This window comes from Lissotriton helveticus, chromosome 3_1 (genome assembly GCF_964261635.1).
Source record: "Lissotriton helveticus chromosome 3_1, aLisHel1.1, whole genome shotgun sequence".
Taxonomy (NCBI): domain Eukaryota; kingdom Metazoa; phylum Chordata; class Amphibia; order Caudata; family Salamandridae; genus Lissotriton; species Lissotriton helveticus.
The window spans coordinates 1243759711-1243785825 of record NC_136061.1 but is presented as its reverse complement, the minus strand read 5'-3'; the positions used below and the strand labels follow the sequence as shown (position 1 = coordinate 1243785825).

The following is a 26115-nucleotide window of genomic DNA, read 5'->3' as shown; positions in this document are numbered from 1 at the left end:
GGTATGGGGTAGTAAATTTATACTGCACACCACACTCCATTTACATGTGTTTCAGGTAAGCAGACATGAAGTTGGTACCTCTGTCTGAAACCACCTCCTTAGGAAACCCTACCCTGGTGAAGACACCCAGGAGTGCCTTGGCTACTGCAGGAGCTGTATTAACCCTAAGGGGAATTGCTTCAGGGTGCCTAGTAGCATGATCCACTACTACTAGAATGAATTTGTTCCCTGAGGCTGTGGGAGGCTCCAGTGGACCAACTATGTCCACACCTACCCTTTCAAAGGGTACCCCCACCACTGGCAGTGGTATCAGGGGAGCATTTGGTTTGCCACCTGTCTTGCCACTGGCCTGACAGGTAACACAGGAGATCACAAACTTTCACCTTTTGGTTAATCTGGGGCCAGTTGAAGTGGCTAACTAGCCTTTCCCAAGTTTTGGTCTGCCCCAGATGTCCAGCTAGGGGGATGTCATGAGCTAAAGTTAAGAGGAACTCCCTGTACTTCTGTGGCACTACCACCCTCTGGTAGCTCCAGGATTGGGGTTTCTTGCCCCAGCATACAGTAATCCCTTCCCAATAAGCTCTATGGGTACCACAGACATCTCCCTGTGCTTCTGAAGCAGCTTGCTGCCGCAGGCTTTCAAGAGTGGGGCAGTCCCGCTGACCCTGGCACAGCTCTTCCCTAGTGGGTCCCCCTGGGCCCAGGAGTCCAACCTGGTAAGGTTCAAGCTCCATGGGCTCAGTTCCCTCTAGGGTTTCCAAGTCCTCTCTCTGAGGAGAGGGGTTCTGAGAGGCTTGCTGTGTAGATGCTGGTTCGCCAGTCTTCTTGCTTTTTCTCTTCGTTGGTTTGGCCATACTTTCAGGCTCCAAACCTACTTGTTCACCCTTCTTTTTGATCTGTGCTCTGGTTTGCACACACACCAGTCTAGGGATACCCAGCATGGCTGCATGGGTTACTTGCTCAACCTCAGCCCAGGCTGAGGTTTCCAGGTCATTTCCAAGCAGACAGTCAGCTGGCAATTGTGGAAAGACCACTACTAGTTTTAGGCCAGTAACCTCCCCCCAGCCTAATGTCACCATAGCCAGAGGGCGTTGGGTGGTAATGCTGTCAGCATTGTTTACTGGGTAAGTTTTCCCAACCAAGTATTGCTCTGGGGAAACCAGCATTTCCTTTACCATAGTGATGCTGGCACCTGTATCCCTCAGGGCTTCTACTCTAGTTCCATTAATTGAGGGGTATTGCAGATACTTGTTACAGTTGGGTGGCCAACCAGCTACATTGGCAACCTCCATTTCCTCCAAAAAACTAGACTAGCTTGAGTGTATTCCCAGATTTGCTCTGTGTACTCCTCTGATCCCATCTGTAGATTTACTGTCCCTGGAGTAGCTTTATTGGGTGACTTAGGGGGCTTTATTGTAGGGGCAGGTTTTGTCTACAGTTAAGTGTCCCAACTTTTTTTACAGTTGTTACAATAGGCCTTGTTAGGATCAAAGTTCTTCCCCTATAGGGTTGAGGCACATAGGGACAGGTTTTTGGGGCCCTTTGGAAGACTCAGACTTTTTATCTGGGGGATTCTCACCACCTTTCCCCTCCGGAGGTTTTGTAACCACCTTCTTTTGGTCACTCCTAATGTCTGTCCTTGTCACCCTAGTCTTGACCCAATGGTCTGCCTTCTTTCCCAGCCAGGTGTGACCTTACTCTCTAAAGTGGTAGCTTGGTCGAGCAGTAAGGCAGTACCAGAGGACAGTGTAAAGCATTTGTTGTACACACTCAGTCAGCAAAAGGTTTCGCACACTCAGACTGAACTCCAGGCCAATTGTTTTTATATCAAAAGATATAGTTGTTTTATTTCTAGAACCAACAGGTATCAAAATATACTGTTCTCAATATGAGAGTTCTCAGATGAGTACTTTGCAGAAAGAACGAAGGCCTTACTAAGAGCAAGGACAACCACTGAGCACTCTTGAAACGTCAGAGCGTGTAAAGTACATATATGGAAATTACTCGAAATGTAGTAAATCAAAGGATCATCTTTTATTTGTAGATCATTGTTTCATCTTTTCATTTTTTCATCTGTGGTATAGGTTATGCCAGTTTATCATATTACGTCATATGAATACATTAGATGAAATTAACCAAAAATCCAACAGGTAAATAATTCGAAAGACTTCGTATTGTCGTATGTCCCCAATGCATTTCGTGCACAGCACTTCATCAGGGGGAATCTGTTAAATCTGTCTTTCATTAAAAGCCATTTGGGCTTGAGGGCGTGCAAGCGGTGAATCAGTATAGTTCTCTTTGCAACAAATGTTTGTTGTTATCCCGGTACGATACTTTTTCAATGACTTCTAGAATTAAAAAACGAATTTGACTGGGATTATGGGAATTTTGACTGTAATGGGCGGCAATACATGACTTCAGGTTCTTTGTTCGAATATTGCTCCGATGTTTTGTAAGCCTGGTTTTAATTTTCTGCTCAGTTTTTCCCACATAGGGAAGGCCACATGGGCACTTCAGTAGATATATTACATTGCTGGTGTCGCAAGTAGCATTGACTTGGAGATGTATTGGAGTGCCTTGCGTAGGGTGGGATACTAAAGAGTCTATTCATAAACATTGGCCTCTATTACAATCTGAAACTGATTTCAAAACAATTTTTGATAACCTTCCCATCTTTGCGTACCGGCGCTCAAAAAACATCCAAGCTTTAAAAAAAAAATTCCATCTCCTCAAGTCCCATGGTCTTCAAAGGCACTTTGCCATGCCATAACTGCGGCCACTGCAGTAGTATAATTAAAGGAAACACAGTATCCCACCCTACACAAGGCACTCCAATACATCTCCAAGTCAATGCTACTTGCGACACCAGCAATGTAATATAGGGGCTTAATGAAATTTAGTTGTCATTTGTAAATTTTTAATGATGACACTCCTATTATCTCATGATGATCCCTCTGTTGTCTGTCCTCTGGAGTTGACCCTTGTCATTTTCTGTTGGTTCTTCTTTGTCATGTTGTGATGCTTGTTTTCTATTTAATATTTGTTAGCCCTAATTCTTAGATTTTTCCTTCACACAGTACCGAGTGTAACTCCTACTTAGCACTTTTCTGTAGTTTCCGTTTTGTCTTTGTGAAACCCATTATTACCTCTTTATTATTATGAACCCATCCGTGTTGCTAGTCAGTTTCCCATTTACACTGTCACTCTCGTGTTTTCCTTTTGTTGTACTTAACCATGACTGTTTGCTATTCAAAACTTTATTGAATGCACTGTTCCTACACTTATATCCGTCGCGCTGCTTGTTTGCGCCGTTCTCTATGCCCATTTACCTTCACCCAAACACGGCCTCATTTCTATGTTTACACTTGGGGGTTTCTTATTGGAGCATGCGCACGACGTACTGCGTCTTCCGGGTTCGCGTTTCCATGAACCGGGCATTAACATTGGTCATGGGACATCCGTTTTCCCGTGATTGGTAAGTGTCACTGTCTTGTACTTGCAAATCTCCATATCTAATATTCGTGACTACAACCGCTTTGCGGTCTGATATAATGTCGGCTAACATTAATTACCGCCCACCGTTCCGTAAGGTGAACATTCGGGTTCTTTATTGTGCACACTATGACTCACGCCGCCTGCACACTCCTTACGACCTTGGGTTACGAGTCTCTTTTCACTTTCATTTGAGCACTTTAACCTGCACCAGTTTACCTGTGTATTTGTTTACTATTCGCATCGCGCTACTTTATCATCCTATATGTCCCCATTCACCTATTTACTCCCCGTTTCCCACTTTTAGCTCCGCAGCACACCTTCCTTTTGATTCCATCTATCCTCACGGCACTCTATCCTCCACTCTGTTACACTTTCAATGATCAGTTCACTCACATTTATTTGCCAGCATGGTTTTCGATTTACTTTCTAGCCACGTCATCCACATGGTGGGTGTTTAAGTTTTTACCACCACCATTATATTCTATGTATTCCCGCCTCCCTTACACAGCGATACATAAGCATTTCCTGCTATTTTTGTTTAACAGATTCCCCCTGATGAAGTGCTGTGCACGAAATACATTGGGGACATACGACAATACGGAGTCTTTCGAATTATTTACCTGTTGGATTTTTGGTTAATTTCATCTAATGTATTCATATGATGTAATATGATAAACTGGCATAACCAATACCACAGATGAAAAAATTAAAAGATGAAACTATGATCTACAAATAAAAGATGATCCTTTGATTTACTACATTTCGAGTAATCTCCATATATGTACATTACGCGCTGTGACGCTTCAAGAGTGCTCAGTGGTCGTCCTTGCACTTAGTAAGGCCTTCGTTCTTGCATTGTTTTAGCACCTCACGGACCAGGAGGTGATCACCCTGAGCACCTAAAAGGATATTCATGTCATTTACTTTTTTGCAACTTGAACAACCTTTTGAACACTTTGTGAGTGCAGCGGCCCTTCTCAAGTTACTTTGCAGAAAGGCAATAAACTTTGTAAATACAATTGGTACAGGGGTTGCAGTAGGCAACACAATTCTACACACAGTTTAGCACTGAGCTCAATGGAGTTCCTTATATAAACACAGTTGATTACTTAGTAGATTACTTTGGTAAGTCCAGGCTGGCTCCTAGGGTCAGTCCTGGGGTCTAAACTGAAAATAGTTTAGCAAAAAGTTTTAGGTATTGTAGTGATTTTTCAGGAATAAAAAGCGATTTTAAAAGTTCACGCTTAGAAACTTTACAACAGACATCTGGCAATGTTATCCAATGGGAGAAAATTCAGGTTGCAGATAAAGTACGATCTCGTTACTTTTGTAATCCAGTACTGGGCTCCTGGGGCCAGCACTGTGGTCTTAACTTAAAACAGGTAAATAATTACGTTTCAGTATTTTGTATGATTTTTAAAGAATGTATCTAGTTTTCAAAAGTAGACACTTAAAAGAAATTTCATAGAAAAGCAGGCAATGGATTACTATGGAGAAAATACAAGTTACTAGTAAACCCGCTAGGGATTACTTTTGCAGTTCAGTACTGGGCTACATGGTACAGTACTGGCTCCTCTCCTGATCACAGGTGAGTATTTCGGAATTCGGATGATTTTATATGAATATTTTACGTTTTCAAAAGTAGACACTTGGAAGATTTTTCGAGTCAAACCAATCAATTTTATTCAATGGCAGGTAAGTGAGTTACCGGTTTCCTGGCGAGTACTCGACTGGTGAAGTTGTGGTTCTGGGCATCGACTCAGGGGTCCCCCAGTGTCAGGTAGGTACAGATGGTTCACCCTGAGCGGCGCAGGGGCGGCCGGGTGCAGAGGTAGTTGGGCCCAATGTTATCCAATGGGGACAGGGGGCCTCCGGTTGGTGGCTGCTGGCTAGCAGGCCACGCGGCTGTGGGAGCTAGGCTCCTGGTCACTTGCTTAGGACTAAGGTGGAAGCAGTATAGGACAAAGGTGGCCCAGCCAGCAGTACTCTGGCGGCTGGGTGCAGGGTGCTTTTGAGCCTTCGGGTGCTCAATGTTATCCAATGGAAAAGGTCAAAAGGGAACAAAGGCTGCAGGCTCTGGGGCGGAGACTCTCCAGGGGCGACCAGCACGTGGAGAGGTAAGTTGGGATCTTGGAGCACAGATAGGTACCCCAAAGGGAGGCACAGGGGCTGTAGGGCGCCGGGTGCAGGGGTGTCTTTGGGTGTCGGAAAAGCTTACCCTCAGCTGGTCGTGGTTGGGGGGAGGGCCTGGTTCTGAGTCTGCAGGCGTCGTCTGGTTCGTCAAGAAGTGTCATTGGGCACTGGACTTCGGGTCCCAGTCGCCGGAGGGATGTCCTCGTGGTCTTGGATCACTCGGGCACGGGCCGGGCTCGGCGGGTGCAGAGTGGGCTGGTCCGGAGCTTCCTGGCTGGCACCAGGGGGGTTGTTGCAGCAGAGCCTCTGCTGATGGGAGTCCGAGGCTTTAAGAGGGTCAAGGCAGGCAGGTCCTCTGGGTGTCCCAAGATTGCTGTCCACAGAAGTCGCCGGGCTTTAGGCAGGAGCAGGTTTCAGGATCGACAGACCGGTAGGGCTGTGGCAAAGTCAGTTGTTGCCGTCCTGTTGTTGGCAGCTGCACAACGGGTCCTCCTCCTCTTAGTCTTTCTTCTTTTTCTCTTCGGGATCTGAGGAAGGAAGGTTCAGGTAGCCCCTAAATACTGAATTTAGGGGAGTTAAAGGTAGGGCAAGGGAAGGGCCCAATAGGTCCCTGTCCTGGGGTAGGTACACCCCCTAGCCTGCTCCTCTCCTCTGGGAGGGGGCAGGAGCCTAGCTGTGATTGGGCAGGGCTCTCCTTCAAGATGGCCGGAGCCCGGGGGTCGTGCTTCACCTCGTCCCCCCCACCTGAGGGGTGGGGTTGGCACAGGCTGGCACCCCCCCCCTTCCTGACATAGTATTTCCCACCAGTCTTCGCGCCAGAGTGGGGGTCAGAACTGGTGGGGGCCAGTTGCTGGGTACAGCAAATGGTCTGGAGGAGCTCACAGAGGCGGCATGCCTTTGAAGCTTCCCCCTTCCCATCCTGGAGAAGGAGACCTAGCACCTCGCCCAGGATGTGCATTGTTGCAGGCCCAGGAGAGCGGGGGGCTCTCCACCCAGGGGTCTAGCAACATGTCTGCTGTGTGGCAGCCTCTGCAGCCACTCAGCCCAGACGTGGATTGTAGGTTAGGTTTTCAGGGGGCATCTCTAAGATGCCCTCTGGTGCATTTTAGATTAAATCCCACACTGGCATCTGTGCGGGTTTAATGTCCTGAGAAGTTTGGTACCAACTTGTCAGTCTTCAGTGTAGCCATTATGGTGCTGTGGAGTTTGTAATGACGACCTCCCAGCACCATATACTCTTAATGGCATCACTGCACTTACAGTGCCCAGGAATGGCCCTTGGTACTGTAGGGGCACAGGGCTCATGCACCTGTGCCCACACCTCTGGCATAGGATACCCAGCTAGAGGGGTGCCTGAAGTATGCCAGGGCAGTGGGTTCTATGGGCATGGCATACAGGGATGTGCGCCATGTCACCTCTTTGTTTAGTTTTGTACTTAGACACTCAGCCTGCAAAGGCAGTGTGTGGGTGTCAGGGTACAGAGCCCCTGAGGGTGGCATAATAAGTGCTGCAGTCCTCAGGGGTCTTCTCTGGTCATCATGCCCTGCGTACCTAGGGTACCATTTACTAGGTGCTGATAGGTGGCCAGAGATGCCAATTGGATTTTAGTTTCAACACAGTTTTTAGGGAAGGAACACAGGCCCTGGGTACCTGGTTGGCAGGAACCCAGGGCACACTCAGTCAAATTACATCAGCAGTTCAGAAAGAAGTGGGGGCATACCAGTGCAAGAAAGATGGCACTTTCTCGCAATTACCATAGATGACATCTGTAAAGCTGCAACATGGTCTTAACCACACACATTTACAAAACACTATTGTGTAGATGTTAGCTAGACAACAAGGTAATGTAGGCCAGGCAGTTCTGCGTACATTATTTCAAACGACTACAACAGCTACAGTTTAGCCACCGCTTTGGGAGATTACTGCTGTATATTCTATGCAAAGCATGTGTTCTACAGCTCACAAGCCTCAAACGGAAAATGCTACTTGCCCAGTACGCATCTGTTCTTGGCATGTAGAGCTATAGATTCACATGCGCACTCCCACCTCCCTGGGTACCTGTTCCTGTTCCAGTACTATCTTACTTAGACACACACTCATTGACATCTCTATTATACTCTTACTAACTCCATTCTCAGTTTCTGCGGTAAAACAATCTAAACAATAGAGTAGATGCCCATGCACACTGGCACCGAAAGGAGTCACCCACCTCGTGACTGGAAAAGACTTCTTCGAACAAAAACAAAGTGCAATCTTCTGGACCCAACACTAGGTTGCAGACTTACGCAAAGCATGTGAATCTGTAGCTCTACATGCCTAGAACAGATGCGTACTGGGTAAGTAGCAATTTCCTTAATAAAAGGTAAGTAGCATGTTCAGAAGGAGTGCAGGAAGGCCAGATCTTGTTACATTTGTTAGGCAATTGTATTATTTATTCATATCCAGTCATACATTTTCTCTTTTATTTAACTGATAAACTTCCACTCATAGTTTGCCTGTCATGTTTAAGCAATGAAGCAGTCCAATATAAAAAAAAAGCACCTACATCTAAATATTAGCATCCTATACAAAAATAAGTTAACATAATACAGGTATATTTAAAGAAATCTCAGCCTGTTATTTAGGCCTCGCCTGAGACAGCGCGCATGTGCTGCTCTGCGAGACATTTTAGTAAGGGCTTTAAACTTTGGAACACACGTGCGTGTGCTTTTCTTTTCTTCACCCTCTATTGACCTTTTCATGCATCTTTCTAAGAAAGACAGCAAGCAATTGGCCAAAGGCGGGTGCATGTCCCGCCTTCTCTCTGCCCTGGCCTAGGGTCCGCAGGAGCTGGGCATTCCTCCCTAGTCATGACTCATTAAGCACAGCGTGCACTTTCAGCTTCAAACGTGGTCGCTTTCACTTTTGCGTACCGCCCTTGTTTCACTTTCCCGTTATTCCGCATTGCTTATAGATAACACCACTATAGACATAAAAAGGTTTCCCGGACAGAAACTTTTTCCATCACGTCTCGTATAGACTTACACTTCACAGTATCAGAATTCTATCATCAGGTTTGAGTTAGAGGTAGAGTGAAAGTTTTGAGTAAATCACTGGAGACCTCTGCCTTCGTGCCTTGAAGTTGGGTTGGCATGAAAAGGGTTGTGAAATATCGGTCGTCCCCTGAGACACATTGCGTCAGGTTAGGCGAGAGGGGCGGCTGTCAGGCTGCAGGACACATGCTAAATACGTTTAACTTGGGTCCAGGCACCAGATCTGACTGACTCTGCTCGCCTCCGCAGCACCGCACACCTCCCCCAGGTGTCCCACGAGGAGAGCTGTGAAAGTCCTCCTCGGCAAGGGAGGCCAGTCTCGAGGCACCGGAGCCCTCTGCATCATCGCGTGCCAGGTAGGCCCCGCTCTTCAGCTGCGGGTGCGCGTGCTGGTCCCTCTCAGAAGCCCCTTCGAGTCCTGCCTGTCTGTAAATTGATGGATTCCCCGTGCCACCCGAGGACCGGGCTACTGGCCGTGCTGTTGACTGCCCTGCTAGGACAAGGTGAGAGAAAGAGACTCTAAGCCTTGGGCACTTCGTCTGTGCTTAGTTTGAGAAAAAAAACACCCAAGTGCAGGTTTCTCATGACCGCAAAGTTGGTGCTGTCGAATGGTTAGATAACGTTAGCTATGTATTTCATCCTATGCCTCCTTTCTTCCACTTCCCTACGTCTTCTCTATTTCTCACTTTTGCACATCTCGCTATTTCTGTATCTTTTTAGTCCCTTTTTCTCTTTTGCTTGTCGCCAAATTATGAGGAAAAATAAGCTCATGGCAGTGGTTCCCAAAAACCAGTGCCGGTTCCATTACCTGCAAGTTCCTGCGCAAAGTAAGCACCGGCATTTCTTAAAGTTAGGGACTCCATAGTCGTTTGAGGTTTAAGCAGATTGAAGGGGGCCCTGATGAGGTAACCGAGCTGTGTGTTTTAAAGCGTGACTTTTATTGGGGCCTTGAATGGGAAGGCAGGTACGTGGTTTCGCAAAGCACATGGGCATTGAAAGTGCACTGTAGTTTAAAGTTCAGCTTCCTTCCTATAGTTAGAGCAGCATTATCAAAAACGTGGGTCAGCAATTCCGTTCTCTTTTAAATCGCCGTACCTAAGACCCCCGTAGCATACTCAGTTGGAGAAGTTACCAGCATTGTGTTTTTGCTTTGCATTCTGGTATTCGCAGTCTTGTTGTTATCATGACTAGGACTCTTGTATTGCAAAGAAAAAAATCAGGAGCTCTCCGGCGTAGATGGTATAGATTTATTTGTAAACTTCCAGGTATTGTTAAAGCCAAGCCAACATTGTTGGATACACCGTTCAGTGATTACGTTAAACAACAAACACCACACACGTGATGAGTTCGGGTCTTGCCTAATCCTTTGAGAACAGTGTATTAACCACAATAAGTTGGTTTCTTGAGATTACAAGTATTGTTTTCATCATTACTTTTAGTATCCCCCTGAAGAAGGTTATTAACCTAAATGCATTGGGAGTTGTGAATATCCCATGAGCCTAATGTATGGAACGTTTTCCATGCTGTGAAGAGAACCAGAACAAGTTTAAAGTAAAGTAAAGTCCACATTTGTAAAGCGCACAATCACCCGTAAGGGTCTCTAGGCGCTGGGGGCCGTCGGGAAGATTAAGCGAGCTATTGCCCAGAGTCACCTGGTGCTGGGCTAACCTGCCGCCGGAGCCGGGGATCGAACCGTGGTCCCCAGATTCCAGCGTCAGTCGCCCTGGCCGCGGCGCCACACCTCTCCCGTTTAAGAAAGTAAAGACAAGAACAAGAAGAATCATTTATTTATTTGAATGTGTATTTGGCATTTGTTTGTTATACCTTTTTTTGACTGATTTATTTGTGCTATATTTTAAGATTCGGATTGAATACGAATGTTTAAAGGCATAAACATACTGAGCACCGTCAGGGCAAGTAAAAAGTGCGTCCCTTACAAAACAGTGTCTGTTTTTCTTTAGTCATATATTGTACTCGAAAGGAGCTGGTCGGGATTGGGGACAGCACCTGATTACATTTGATCACGTTTGATTCACTAACTTTATATTTTTAGGAGTGCAGGATATCACCTTTGTTTCAATAAAGCCAAGGTGTACCACGAGTGTGGTGCAAGGATTGGTTTCTTGCATCACAGGTTGGGCACACATGTTCTGGCCCGTGTGTACGTGTCAGAAAAGCCACACTCCTTGGTGTGAACTATATGCAGTTCTGTATATGCTGCTGTGCTGCGCATGGCGTTCTTGGTGAGCAAAGCTACTGCACACCGGGCATTGCTTAATGAGGTAGTGCAGTGAGAATGGGGGCATGTGTATCACACCTGCACATGTCCTGTATGTAAGCAAGATTAGTAAAATATTGTGCGCGGTCTTCGGTGGCAGATCACAACCCAATGCATTCTGGGTATTGTAGTTCTGATTCACTCAGTCTGAAATTAAGTAGTACCTCAATTAAATGCTGTGTAAAAAAAAAAAAAAGGTCAAAACCATTGCGCCATCTTGTAAACTTGCATTTAGGAGGGTTCTGCTACTTTCTAGTACAGAATATATAGCAAGAGCACAGTTTTTCTAAGAATTATGCTCCTTTTAGTCTCACTGAAACCAGGACAAAACTAGGATCGCCATCCCTAGAATGCTAAGGAAACACCAAGACTAGGCTCTCAAGTTATTCATGGAACTGGGAAACATGGCAGGTTTGTAACACCTCTGCAAAAGGGTTTTGCTTCAAGAGCGTTGTAACTTGTCCAGCTTCTAGAAATGACTCGAAAAATTACCTATATGCTGGGGAGAATGAGCGCTGCACATATACGTAGCATCCGCAATTGAATATATAACTTGGTAAGCGAATGCATAAGATAGAAAATCCACTTACAGATGGATTTCCAGTTTAATTTCAAGCCCAGAGCTGCAGACTGACCGGAGCCTGTGATGTTGCCACATACAGTGAGCTGTTGGTCCATATTGACCTATCTGGAAGGAGGCAGTGGTGCTTCCCTTAAAGAAAAAAACAAATATTAGTATGGAATGTCTTAATAATTTGAGACTGATTTCCCTCTTAGCCTACTGTTCTAAGATTGCTGAGAAGGCGGTAAATGTACAGCTGACTACTCACATTGAAAAGCATTAACTGTTCCACCCCACGCAATCGGGCTTTAGGGCTCACCACTCCACGGAGTCTGCCTTACTTTTCTCCACAGAAAGTCTCCGGAGACATGTGGACCGAGGGCAGACAGCGGCACTTATTCTTCTGGATCTAAGTGCCGCTTTTGACACTGTGGCACATCACACCTTGCTGCAGTGTCTTAGTAGAGGGGGAGCGACAGGCTTGGCGTGGAAATGGTTAGTCTTTTCTTCAAGAGCGCAGCTTCCAAGTGGCTCAGGGGCCCTTTCGCTCAGATGCCATCACTCTGAAGCAGGGGGTCCCTCAGGGGTCAAGCCTCAGCCCTACTCTTTTCAATCTGTACGTGGCACAGTTGGCCACGGTCACCGGAAAATATGGTGCGGAGATGGTCACATACGCTGACGACACTCAGCTGGTTGTGGCTTTGACACAGCCAGCTGAGAGTGCCGCTAGCAACTTCGCATCGTGCCTTCAAGAACTGGCAGTCTGGATGGCTGACATCTTCCTCAGACTTAACGGTGATAAAACCGAAGTACTGATTGTGGGGAAAACCCCCTCTATCTGGACGTCGGCATGGTGGCCTCAGACTCTGGGGCCTCTCCCGGTATCCAGTGATCAGGTGAGGAATCTGGGGGTCTGGATTGATTCCAAGATCTCGTTTGACTACCATAATAATAATAATAATAATAAGTCATTTATAGAGCGCCTGGCTACACATAGAACAGTGTGTCCCCGCGCTAATCACTGATAAATTCTACAGAGGACCGATGATATCGGGTTTATGAAATGGGGAAAAAGAGTGTTTTTAATTTCCTCCGGAATCCTATTTCAGATGGCTCCATCCTAAGGTTCAGTGGTAGAGCATTCCAGTATTTGGGGGCTAAATGCCTAAATGAGCGTCCGCCCATTCTGGCCCTGAGAATACGAGGTGTTTTAAACAACATTGCGCCAGAAGATCTTAAATTACGAGTAGGGCGATGTATGGCCAGAAGGTTCTTAAGGTAATCCGGACCTTTGTTCTGGGCTATGCGATGTGCGTAGCAGAGGGCTTTAAATTTAATACGCTCCCTGACAGGAAGCCAGTGGAGCTTAGCCAGGGCAGACTTCCCTGATGCTCTGCGCGGGAGGCCAAGCACTAGACGTGCGGCAGCATTCTGCACGCACTGCAGTTGGTGAAATGCTTTTTGGCTTAGCCCTAACAGCATGGCGTTGCCGTAATCAAGGTGTGGAGTCACTAGGGCGTGGGCAATGGTTTTTCTAGCTACTGCAGGTAGGAGGTCTAAGACCTTACGAAGGACCTTAAGTAGGCCAAAGCATCTCCCTGTGACTTTATTAACATGGGTCTTGTACGAGAGGTCGGTGTCCAACATAACGCCAAGGTTACGTACCGACTCCCTCGGAATGGGGGGGTCCCCAAGTTCACTAGGCCACCATAGCCTTGACCATGTAGATGTTGCTCTCCCGACCACCAACAACTCTGTCTTTTCGCCATTGAGGCGTAGGCAGTTGTCATTCATCCATACTGCCACTGCTGACATACAGTTCGAGAAGTTGATGGCGTCTTGACTACGGTCGGGTGTGAGCTTAAACACCAGCTGGGTGTCGTCAGCGTAGCTAACAATGTCCACCCCAAAAGCCTCCACCACACGAGCCAGGGGTTCCATATAGATGTTAAACAAGGTGGGGCTCAAACTTGAGCCCTGAGGAACCCCATGGCTTACCTTGCGTGGGGAGGATCTAAAGGGAGGACAGTGTAGCTGAAAGCTTCTATCGACCAGAAAAGACTTCAGCCAGGCTAGCGCTGACCCTACCAGCCGTGTGGCGGGCGCATGTTTTGGTATCCTGCGGGGCCTAAGAAAGATTCTGGACCTACTCCCTTTAACAGCTAGGAAGTCACTGGTCCATGCTCTGGTTACCTCCAGATTAGATTATGGCAATGCCCTCTATCCGGGGGCGAACGTGAGATGTTTGCAAAGGCTGCAGCGGATTGAAAATGCGCGGCACGGCTGGTCCTGGGGCTACCTAGGAGAGCATCCTCTCGTAGGGCTTAAGATGCGCTACACTGGCTGCCTGTCACAAAACAGGTAGAGTTCAAGAGCTTTTGTGTGTGCAATCGCATCATTCAGGGGAAAGGCCCTCGCTTTCTTCGAAATCTACTAGTGCCTCACATCCCGACCAGGCAATTAAGATCAAGTGGGGCGGGTCTTGTGCAGGTACCCAAGGTCAAAAGAGCCAGAATGGGAGGGAGGTCATTCAGGTTTCTGGCCGCCCGACTGTGGAATGGACTGCCCAGTAAGCTGCGCCCGGAAACCTCGGAAACGGCGTTTCGCAAAGAGCTAAAAACGTACCTCTTCCCAAAAGAATGCCTTTAGAGTCAAAGCAGATGGTGCGGTGCCGCTGAGGGCTGCACGCAAGTCCACAAACTAGCACGGGGACACACTGTTAGTGTAACCAGGCGCTTTAGAAATTCAGTTTACTTACTTACTCCTACCATGTTTCTAAAATAGCATTTGGTTTGCGTTTTCTGCATCTCCAAATGTGGCAATTTCCTTTATCTTGAGCACGATGCAAAAGAATGGAACACAACGTGCACCGAATTCAGATGGTTATTCGCACACCTACTTGGGCCTGCATCACTGGCACTTTATTGACATTCAGCAGATTAAAGGTTGGCGATCCACTGAAAGTTCAAGCCTGACTCCGGCCCAACTCAAGCTCATGTTGGAACATCGAGCCCATGACGAGCTGAACATTAATGGGTCTTCTGCCTGCCCCCCTCGCTCTACCCTGATTGTGGCTTACTGGCCAGAGCTTCCGACTTTGGAGCTAGGTAACCAGGTTGGAGCTTCAGCGTTGGCTCGACATACTGCGATTCTGGGAAAACCACTTAATCTCCCCATGCCTGAAAAATTGAATCTGACATTGTGTAATATCTGTTTTTATGTAAAGCGCTGCAATGGCTTCCGCTCTAGTTCCCTGGTATATACAAGCTGCAGAAAAATGCACAGAGAGGCAAAACAAAGCATGACATAACAAGCATTGGCATAGCCAATAGGTTTCGCCTTTGGGACCTTATAAGTGTTTAGTTGACCAGCACAATATCCTTGGTGCAACAACATTAAATGTTGCACGGCTAAACACTTATAAGATCCCAAAGGCGAGACTTATTGGCTATGCCAATGCTTGTTTTTTTTTGTATTTTTTGTTCCTCATGCGGTGTGTGTGTGCAGGTGTTTGATTGACATTCATGAAGGTCAGCATGGAGAGTCACTCGCAAGATGCACTATTTTCTGTACTTTTCTACTTTTAAAAATAGACAGGACACATGTTGTTTTTGGTCTGTAAATATCAGTAAAAACAAAATATTGTGAGCCTTGTATATAAAGAAAAACTTATTTGAAGATGGAAGACTACTTATTGGGCTGATGTCACCCAACACTTTATATCCTACTAAGCCATACTTGCTTCACCTGCACTCAAAATAAAGCTTTGGTGGAATCATGCACAATATTTAAATCTAGAAGTTTCAAACTGCTACGCTGTTACAGAGACATACGTTTTCTAGAACTATCCGCTAAAGTTGTACTGTAATTACATCTTTTCAGGAGAATGTTTGGTAGATTTAATTGGTAATGAGTGGATGATTTGATTTGCTCACTAGCCCACCTCTTCTGGGATAGAGTGCCGAGATTGTTTTATATTTATGTAGCTGTGTAGTTACATCGGCTGCAGTACTTTGGATTAGACTGGTTTTCCTCTTATGAAAACTGAAGAACTTGCCTTTTTTTTTTATTATTATAGGTTACCCAGTTCTGGCTCCGGCTGCATACTATGACCAAACAGGAGCCCTGGTGGTTAACACTGGAGCACGAAATGGACTTGGAGGGCCTGTCCGGCTGGTGGCGCCACCCCCTGTCATTATTAGTCCCTCTGCAGCACAAGCAGGCAAGCATTTTTCCCTATTTGGAAATTAGTTAAGATTTCATCTTTTTTATTTTTACTTAGTTTTTTTTTTTGAGCTGTTATATCTAGATTCAGCTTGCTGCTTTAATGGTTTAAATGCTGAGCCATCTGCTCAGTATCTTATCATTGCTACAAAAAATTATCACACACAACACCTAGAAGTGACCTGCTTCAGAGTGCAGGTTGACTGTCAATGTATTTCTCTAGGAACAGGTCGTCCCTTTCTTCCTACCAGATGTATTTGTCCACAAAAAATATTCCTGCTAATTCTGCTTTGTTTTTTTATTCTGACGTTTGGCACTTTGTTATGCCATCTACAAAACATTATTAACCTGCCTTTGTATAGCTTTTCTCCCCTTTGTAGCATCTTCTTATTGTATCCAAGCCTATGTCGTGCTCTGAATGATATATACTTGCACTCAGTACAATTGATTTTATTGGTAGTGGGTATATCATCTGTTTATTTATAGATTCCCCCCTACCTTCATCATGAGATCTTCAGAACATAGACCAGATCTGTTTATTGTGGAGTGTGTGGTACTTATTCATCAGATAAATGCATGTCAAGAAATGGTCATAGAGGTTAACATATAAGTCTGTTCTGATTTTAAAGGCTGTTATACAGCAAAATGTTATCGACCACTCAAGTGTGCTTCAGTTGCGTGAGATATGGTGTTCGACTAAGGAGAACTGGTGATCCTTGGATTGAGCCTTAATTCACAGTTCCTTTTGGAATCTAGCAGTTTAGACAGGTCCAAGTGTTTTGTATTAATCTCTGACAGAGGTCTGCATGGCCACAATACAGGAATTGCATGAGGGATGAGCTATACCCTGGAAAGGGAACATATGCGCTGAAAAAATGAAATGGGCTGGAGACTTTTCCCCACCCACCATGAGCCCCGTTTATAGGTGAGAGACCAGGATGGAATATTGGAAATTAATATTACCATGACCCCAACAAAATCATAATTCTTTGTGTAAAAGACTCTAAACAGTCCAAATTAACCCCTCCATTCACCAGCTAACCCTGAATTGCACACCATTACATTCTTCATACCGGTCAAAGATTTGTGAAGGGAATAGTCTAATTACAACGTGAAGAACCTTTCACTGACGAGTCAGTTGGGAGTCTTCCCAGAGTAGTATTGATAAACCAAGCCTTAGCAAAACCAATAGGTCTGGTATTGATTGCCAGCCTTTTGCATTTGTCAGTGCTTCTTTTATTTTGTCATGCTTTTTGCAAAACTTTGTTAGGTTAGTTGTCAGACTCTCATTTTTCAAAACAAGAAATGTTTGCTAAAAGCAAAAATATTTTTGGGTTTCAAAATGCACTCATTGCTATAGTAGTGCCCGGCACCTAAGGGGCCTACGTTGTGTGTGGATCGGCTCCTTTTGAAAGGGCAGAATATGGTCAAGCACAGTGAAGTTAGCCAGTGATTGAAGTGTGCTCATCCATTGTTCCATGTTGTATACGGTAGTGGGAGGGCTGAAAGCCCCTAAAGTTAAGTATATTATACCCATCATTATAGTAAGATCAAAAGGTCTTTGCTTATGCCAGAACTAAAAAAGCGAAAAAATGTCTGTGCCCCCATTATATTTTTGCTGCCACAAACTGTTCGCTTAATGGGCTGGATTGATAGTAGAGTAGCCAGTATTAAAAAAAGGAGTACATTTTGATGTCCCTTTGAAAGAGTGCATGATGATGGTGCGAGGCATGGCCTCTGCTTGAGCAGGACGCTTCTTTTCTTTGCCTCACTGGTGCCTTGACTATCTTTGAGGAGTTGAGAAAACCTCTTGATGGTGAATGAGCCCACAGAGCGAAGCGAGAACCGATCCTGACCAGTATATTTCAGACAAAGTGAAGCAGATACCTGGGAAGGCACTGCTGTTTATAGTGACTCCATGATGGTGCTCGTTCCTGTCTCCCCGAGAGAGAATATTGGTGCCTTAGGATGTGATCCTATCAGTATTGAAGACAAGTCGTACCTGCCCTGCTATCCCTTCAATCATTGCCAGTTGTAGACTGCATCAGATGATGAGCTGCAATTACTGAGGTGCTGAGTGGTGAGGGTATTGTTCTGGTTTTTGGACAGAACCTCCCTTTGGAAATATAACAGAAGTACGCACTGACTGTTAGGATGACTGTTGATTTGGTGTGCTTGCTTTTAACCTGGGGCTTTATAATGTGGTCAAAGACACTGCTGACAAGAGTAGAGGAGCAGGTACCTTTGGAGGAAATGGCTGGACTCATTGTGACACTAACTGATGGAGTGAAAGTTAATCTCTAGACCTGAATATTTGCCAAGACACCTTGTATACAAAAAAGAGGAATTGTGACTGGACTGCCTTAGCCTCATTTAAATAGCTAAATAGACACTGAACCTTTCTCTAATCCGCTGTGACTGCAGAGTCTCAACACGATGGGGGTTCCATTGCATCTAGCCCCCAGAATATATAGTTCTTTAGCCTAAAATGCTTTACTTGCTGGGTTTTGTGACTGCTTTAAAATCAAGTGCCCATGTTAAGGAGACTCCTTTTCCCTAAGCCTAGATGGTCAGTTCCAGCCAACTGACCATGGCACTCATTAAGACTCAATTGATGGAGCCTCTGGAGAGGGCCTGCTGAGAGATAAGAGCGAGGAAGGTTGAAGCAGTTCCTTATGATTGAACAATCTAATTCAAAACTTAGTAGAAGCTTTGGTTATGTGCAAGTTCTTCTATCTTGGCATTCGATCATTAAGCGGTTAGAGTTGGTAAGTTTCTCAGAGTGGGCCTGAGGAGGATAGCCAATGACCAGATGCCCATAGATGATGATGATGCTGAATTCCACTAATTCTCTGAAAAAGACGAAGTGCTGAGATAGACCAGAATCAAGACTACATATGTCTGATATATAAGGATGTGTTGACATCTGTCCTGCAAATGAGAGCTTCATTTAATCCGATTACTTACTGGTGTCAAAGAGCAGCATCTTATTCAATTTGGGTTTTTCCCAATATTAGATTCTAAAATGACGACACGTCTGTTCACTTCGGTGGCAGAATAATGGAAGTAAATTTCCTGTTTATCAAACTGCAGGGGGATAACGCTCTGGAAAATGAAATTAAAATGGGCACTTTAATTGTGTTGAACTCTATATGCAAACACAATAAGATGATGGACGGAGCGCTGAAACTTTTAAGACACACACCGCTGGTCACAATTTGATCTGGGTTAAATCGATCATCGTTATTTACCTCACTTCGCCTTCCCAGTTCAGGCACAGCGATGTGCAAATCACTCTTAACCCTGTTCCTCATGGGAAAAGTCCATCTCGAAGTGCCAAGCCAGGCATTCCCTGGACCGGAAACCAGCATCCTGGGACCTGTTTCAGGCTAGCACCCCTCATCAGCCAGGCTAGCTTGAATCCAGTGGCAAAGTGAGCAGGGAACCCACGTCTGGGCATACCCTGCCAACTTAAAGTGAACAATACAAACACAATAAGATGGACAGAGTGCTGAAACTTTTCAGACCTCTCCCTTCACGAACTATTAGATCTGGGTTATATCAATCATAGTTATTTAGCTCACTTTGCCACCCAGTTCAAGCCCAGCCATATTCAAATCAGTCTTCACTCTGTTCCTCATGGGCACGGTCCAGCCCGACCTGCCAAGCCAGGCCTATATAGCGACCACAGCACTAACTACGGGCGTGGAGTTAGCTGACACTGTTATATAGAGGCTCGGATTCCAAAATATTTACATTACACTTCACTTATAAAAAGGTATGAGGCAGACCAAGATGTGGGATTTGCTCCATTCTCTCAATTCAGATCTCGGAAGTGAAATTTTACTTGATTCAGCAACGGGATATTCTCTCCCACATCTGAGTTTTTACTTCTGATTACTAGTTACTTTGTAGTCTGACCTGCGAATTAGATTTGGGGAACATTTGAATGGGGATAAGTTGTCCGGTGGGGCTTCATATTTTATTCATTTACCACCTCAAATACTGACAATGTGTTGATCCCTACTTGATCAGCAATCTGAATGTGTATATCTCCAAAAGACACATTTGACTAAGTAAGAATGAGATGCAAGTAATATCCTGTTAATCGCTGCTCCGTAGCAAATTCCAAATATAAAGGGTGACTGTCTGTAGGAAGCGGACTATTTATATAATGCACCTAAGGGGGTGCACTGTGCAAATAGTCCTGACGAGCCTTATTATTTTACAGGAGCTTTCTTTAAAAATCACAAATGCACTTTGTGGCAGTGTGGTTTAGCAGTTTCTTTTTTAGAGTTTTATATAGCGCATACTCGACTCGAAGATATCCGGTATCAAAGTGCTTTACATGAGCACCAGTTTTGTTACAGATGGACACATTCATGTTTGTTCTCGCGGGAAGATGAAGTGATTGGCCCAGAATCACAGGATGTTGAGCGTCCTGCTGAGACTCTAATCAGGTTCCTCAGCTTCAAGGTCGACTGCTCTTGCTATAAGGCTACATCCTCTCCCCTATTAGGCTCATCAAAGGAGAATGTTAGGCATTTGTTGCACACACTGACTCAATGAATGAAGCACACACTTAATACAGAAATTTGAGACCAATTTATAAAAACGGCATAGATTTTTATATCCTTTTAGACACCAACATCTTTGGGATCAGTTAAGTCAATCGAGTTACAGGGTGATTCTTCTGGACTTGAGGTAAATATGGGCCAAGGTCCTTAGAACCACCAGCAGTTTCGGTTTATCTGCTCTTGTGCCTGGGTGCAAAGGTGCTGGTCTCAAGGGTAGCCTCGAACGCTGTAGCCGAAGTCAATGGGGAAACCTGTAGCAGGAAAAAGGCTGAAAGTGAGGACTGGGGGGACAGTCCGGCAGAAGCCAAAGGGGTCTTGGCTGTTGAGGGACTCTGGAGCAAGGGTGCACTGTCGGTATGCTCATACTCTGGCTGTGGTGCTCATGAGTAGAGGTGTTTTGTCCAGCAGGTCGCTTGCGTTGGAGGCTCTCACTTTTTAGGTCGCCCTGGAGATGGGGACAAACCAGGCCACTATAGATGATTGCCTCTCTGATGCAAATGTCTCACATAGTCTGTCTTGGCGGTGTACTCTCGGGACGCTGAATAAACACTGGCTACTGCAAGGGCTCTGGTACACCAGTGTAGGAAGCGGTCTCTCTATATACTATACAAACAAGAGCTATAGTGTGCACAGAGTCCAGTAGAGCCCCCAAAGTTATGGCAGAGGTTAAAGTAGATAATACCTTACTCTCAATATAGTGGTAGCTTGGCTGAGCAGTTAGGCATATCAGAGGGTAGTGTGAATGCATTTGGTGTACACATTCCTACAAGGCAAGAACACACACTCAATGACTGACTTCAGGCTAATGTTTGTAGAAAAATATTACTTTAGTTACTTTTATTTCTAGGAATCAAGTTGAACTCCGTTACAGGTAAGTACTTTTCAATTGCAATATTTTCAAATGACTGGAATTAGGTTTGTATAACATCAATCAATACATTGCATGTGCATAAAATGCATTTCAATACAGAAAAAGATGCTTTGTATTCAGGGTCACACTTAATGCAGTTCAGTGAGAGGCCAATGCAATCCTAAAGGAAAAAAGACAGGTCAGCAACTTACAGGTAAGTAAGTGGTTCTCGATTTGTCTCCGAGGGATTTGGGTCAACACCGGGCCAGTGTCTGACCAAGGTAGGTATTGCACCACCTGCGGCGGCCGGGTGCAGAGGCCACTGGGCCCAATGTTATCCTAAGGAGGCTGGGGGCACCTTGAAGAGGCACCAGTTACAGGTGAGTTCCTGTGTATCAGCGACACAAGCCCTGGGGCTTAAGATCAGCACTGGAGGAGCCACCAAAGAGCACTGAGACTGCACCACCAGAGGCACACAGTTGGCTTGGTGCAGAGTGCAAAGGAGGTGTCAGGAGCCCTTTTGAAACCAAAGGAGATATTCAGGAAAAACGGCTGCAAGCTTGCTTCCGAAGGCTGGCTCAAGGAATCCCACGAATGTAAGTTAGATACTCTGGGAATGCAGGTGGTTACTCCAAGGCATGCGGTAGCAGGTGTGTCTTTTGGCCTCTGGTTTTCTCACCAGACCCGGTTTCGGGGCCCTTTCAGGTTGAGGCTACAGGTGTCGAGGGGGAGGTCAGGAGAGGCCGTCCAATGCTAGATCCCAGGGCCAGATGGCCGGGCAGACTTCACTGAGTCGGTGGGCCACCTGGACTCCGGCCATTGGCGTCTGGTGCAGAATGGTGCAAGTGTTGCGGGTCCACCTGGATCCGGAGGCTTGGAGTTGGTTTCTTGGCTGGACTAATCCGGTGTCCATGGGAGGCAAGAGTCTTTGTTGGGCTCAGGGTCCTCCAGGGTTCTTGAGATTGCTGGCTGCGGTCCATGACGGTTTCTTGGAGCATAGTCGCTGCAGGAGGAGTCAGGCTGATAGGGCTGGCGCCAAGTGATTCGTCATCTTCTGAACTGCTGCAAAGCTCTTAGGTCCCTCTTTTTTGCAGTTTGTCGAATCTGAGTAACAAGGTCCAGGGGTGACTTCTAGCTGCAGATTCCTTACCTTTGAATTTCCCAGGCATCAGTCTGGATCTGCAAACTTTTGCTGAGCAATACCCCTTGCATATGGTGTCTGGTTGCTCCAATCGGCTTCGCAGGACTTCATCAGCGTTGGTTATGACGTTGCGGTCAATATATAGGTGCCAACCAGGTTCACGGACGCCACTTCTTTTCTTTCTGCACAAGTTAAGCGCTGATCCGGGAAGAGCTACCCCTCTTCTGCTTGTAGGCATATTGTTTTCTAGACTTTTGTCGAATTCAAACATTTTTCCACTTCATGTATGAGGGATGTCTTTGAGGAAGACCGGTTTCAAGCCTTGCGGTGTCTGTAACAGCATAATGTCGGTCACCAATCCCACCCCGTCTGTCTCTCGTGTCTCGAGCGCGACCATGACTCAGTCGTGCTTGGACTGCCGGGCCATGGCACTGAAGGCCTAGAGGGAGAGAGCGATGAATCTCCACGCGGCCTGGCAGCCGACACTGTCCATCGAGACTCTGCGGAGGTCCCGAACTTTGAAGAGAAGGTTGCGGGACCGCCCCCGGAGCCTTAAGTCCTCTTCTTCCCACTCAAGGTCCTCGGGACACTCAGGGAAGAGGGATGAGAAGAGGAACAAGTACAAGCGAGGCCCCGAAGTCTGTGTCTGCAGCCTTGCCGGTGCCCATCAGTGGCGTCATCCCCATCCCCGACGACACGGAGCCGGAATTACATTGTTCGACACAGATTCCAGCACCAATTGAACCAAGAGGTTCTATTTTGTCACTTGAGCACTTTAAAGATGTTCTTGGCTCAGGAGAGGAATGGGAGGGGTCAATGGACCCTCTGGAATACCAGAAAGTGTTGGACTGGTATAGGGAATTTGGGAAGGCCAGTGGACTGGACACTTCCCAAGATACTGGCATGATTTCTCTGCCAACAGTTGCTACGGAGGAGGGGCATCCTATGCCATGGTGGTAAAGAGGGCAGCTGAGGTCCTTTGACTAGAGCTGCCCTCAGTGCAGGTCAGGACTAATCTCCCCACCGAGGTGCTTCAATCAGGGGTTTCCCCTTCCGAACCCATTTTGCCCTTTAATGAGCCACTTATGGATGTCCTTCTACGCACGTGGTCAAATCCTAGCACAGGAGCTCCTGTGAATAGGACAATTGCACGCCGTCATCGCCCAGCTCCGGGCGACCCAAAGTTCCTCAGCCAACACCCCCTCCAGAAATGTTTGTGGTGCACGCCTCTACGTCCCAGGGCGCGTTCCCTTCTGCCCTTCCTGAGAGAAAATCCAAGAGGCTGGACTCATTTGGGAAGAAGTTTTCTTCCTCCAGCCAGGCATTGCAGTCGGTGAATGCCGTATGCTTATTGGGCCCTTTCTCCCATTCCCTTTGGGAGACGGTTGCGTAAGTGCTGCCACAGGTCCCGAAGGAGCCATGGGCTGTTCTCTCCCAAGCTGTCAAGGCTGGGAGAGATAAAGCAAAATTCACCATATGGTGTGGCAACCAAGCAAAAAGAGGGCACTTTCTTACAGTCCTGTGCTGCTTCAGTTGGTCCTGGTGTTCTCTACCTCTGTGGGGAACAGATCTGACCTTAAGGAGCACAGGTACCTCTTCCTGGGGGAGGGGAGTGGGGGTGGGGGGCCTGCTGCTATTGGCTGGCCGGGCAGCAACAACTCTGTAAACCGGCCTCTGTTTCTTCGGTGCCTGTAGGCTGCAGGGGGAGTATCTCCAAGGGGGATTGCTGGCAATTTTCAAACGGCTGGCAATCTACTGGAGTTTGTTAGTTGATAAGTTGCGGGACGGGCCACGTGGTCAAGATTGTAGAGATTGGTGCAGGCGGTCAGGGTTTGGCGCCAAAAGTCCACAGCAATCTTCAGTTCTCGTCTCGCGGCTCTAATTCTGGATCTGTTGCATCGTCGCTCTTCGACTTCTCCTCGTCGGTCGGCCGACCCGACTAGGGTCGCGGGTGGTGCCCCTCCCGCGGCTCTACGCACGGAGCCCGAAGAGTCGACTCTGCGTTTCCTTCCCTTTCCGGGACCCGGAGTGACTCCCACCCAGCTTTGTACGTTCTACGAGGCGATGCACGCAATCTTTTGGCGGCCCGAACCTGCTGACGGGCCCCCTTGGATCCCGGCCTGGATCCAGATCGGTACCACTCTCTGTTTGATGCCAGCCGACCCCCTGGGCGGCGTCAACCCCGGCCTCCATCCCGACGTGGAGCCGGACAGGTTCCGCACGGCACCGCGTCTGGGGCCAAGAGGGTTTTTTTGCCCCTTTTCAACCAGAATGGCACCCAGATTCTGAGGAGGAGGACTGGGATGGGTCAGGTGACCCTCTGGCTGACCAGAAGAGTGAACAGGACTGGAGTGAGGAATTGGGGGATGCCAGTGGTTTGAACACCTCACCTGACCGTGGCATGTTGTTTCCTCCTCGTGGGTATGGAGGAGGGAGCATCATACGCAGTGGTGTTGCGTAAGGCGATGAGGCTCTCAAACTCGAGCTTCCTACTGTGGCGGTCAGGACTAACCTCCTGACGGAGGTGCTTCAACCGGCTGCGAGCTCTTTGGAGCCCTTGCTTCTGTTTAATGAGGCCCTCACCGACATCCTTTTGGGCACATGGTCCAGGCCCAACACGAGGGCACGTGGACAGGATGATTGCCACGGAGAGCTTGGTGGTCCAAGCCTCTACCTCCAAAAGTGCCTTCCTTAGCGCACCACAGGAAACTGAATCCAAAAAGCTGGACCATCTTGGAAAGAAAATGTTCTCTTCCGCCAGGTTAGGACTGCGGTCCGTAAACACTGCATGTCTCATGGGCCGTTATGCCCACTCGTGGGATACGGTGGCGCACGTACCCCCTCAGTGGCCGGAGGAGGCCCGGTCAGTGCTCTCCCAGGCTGTTGCCGCCAGGAGGGATGCAGCAATGTATGCAATATGTTGTGGGATGGACTCTGCCGACTCTCTGGGCAGGACCATTTCAACGTCAGTAGCGCTTCATCGCTACGCCTGGATAAGGTAGACTGGTTTTTCAGGGAATGTCCAGAACACCTTGATCGACATGCCATTTGGCCGACGCCTTTTTGGCGACAAAGCAGACCACACACTAGAGCCTTTCAAGGACTCACTGCCTACAGCCAAGTCCTTGGGCCTCTCCTCCCTCCCTGTGCAGTCTGCTTTTCGCCCCTTTTCGTGGTTCCGGGGGCCAGCGGGCGGGCCAGTCCGCCAACACCCCCCTCTGCAGCAGCCTCCAAACCCTCCTAGTCCTACCTTTCCGGCCCATCAAACGCCAGTGGGCGGCAGGATCCGCCATCACCTCCCCTACTGGTGCAACATCACGTCGGACAGGTGGGTTTTGCAGATAGTCCGAAGGGGCTACTCCCTCCCCTTCGAGACTACCCCTCCAGCCATGCCACCAAGATACCACCACATGTTGGAGGATCTGGCTCTACTCCAGCAGGAAGTTACGGCTCTCTTGGCCAAGGGAGCCATTGAGCACGTTCCTGTCCCAGAAGTAGGTTGTGTTTGTTTCTCTCACTACTTTCTGGTCCCGAAGAAGGACAAGGGCCTGCGTCCTATCTTGGATCTCAGGGACGTCAACCGCTTTCTCCGGAAGGAGAAGTTCAAAATGTTAACGCTTGCTTGGGTCTTGTCTGCCCTCGACCCACAAGACTGGATGGTAGCGTTGGACTTGCAGGACACTTATTTTCACATCCCTGTCCTGCCGGCTCACCGGCATTTCCTGCAGTTCATGATAGGCTACGAGCATTTCCAGTTTACTTTGCTCCCCTCTGGCCTTACCAGCACCCCTTGGGTGTTCACGAAAGTGATGGCTGTGGTCGC

General features: G+C 47.2%; 1 protein-coding gene across 12 annotated transcripts in view; it reads left to right on the top strand.

The window, feature by feature from the left end:
• Positions 1-26115, top strand: part of PUM1 (pumilio RNA binding family member 1) — a 993892-nt gene that overhangs the window by 592663 nt on the left and 375114 nt on the right. For all 12 annotated transcript variants that reach the window (XM_078681891.1, XM_078681883.1, XM_078681895.1 and 9 more), the window contains one exon: positions 15579-15722. In XM_078681891.1, the coding sequence (XP_078538017.1) occupies positions 15579-15722 (144 nt within the window). The remainder of the gene's footprint in view (positions 1-15578; positions 15723-26115) is intronic.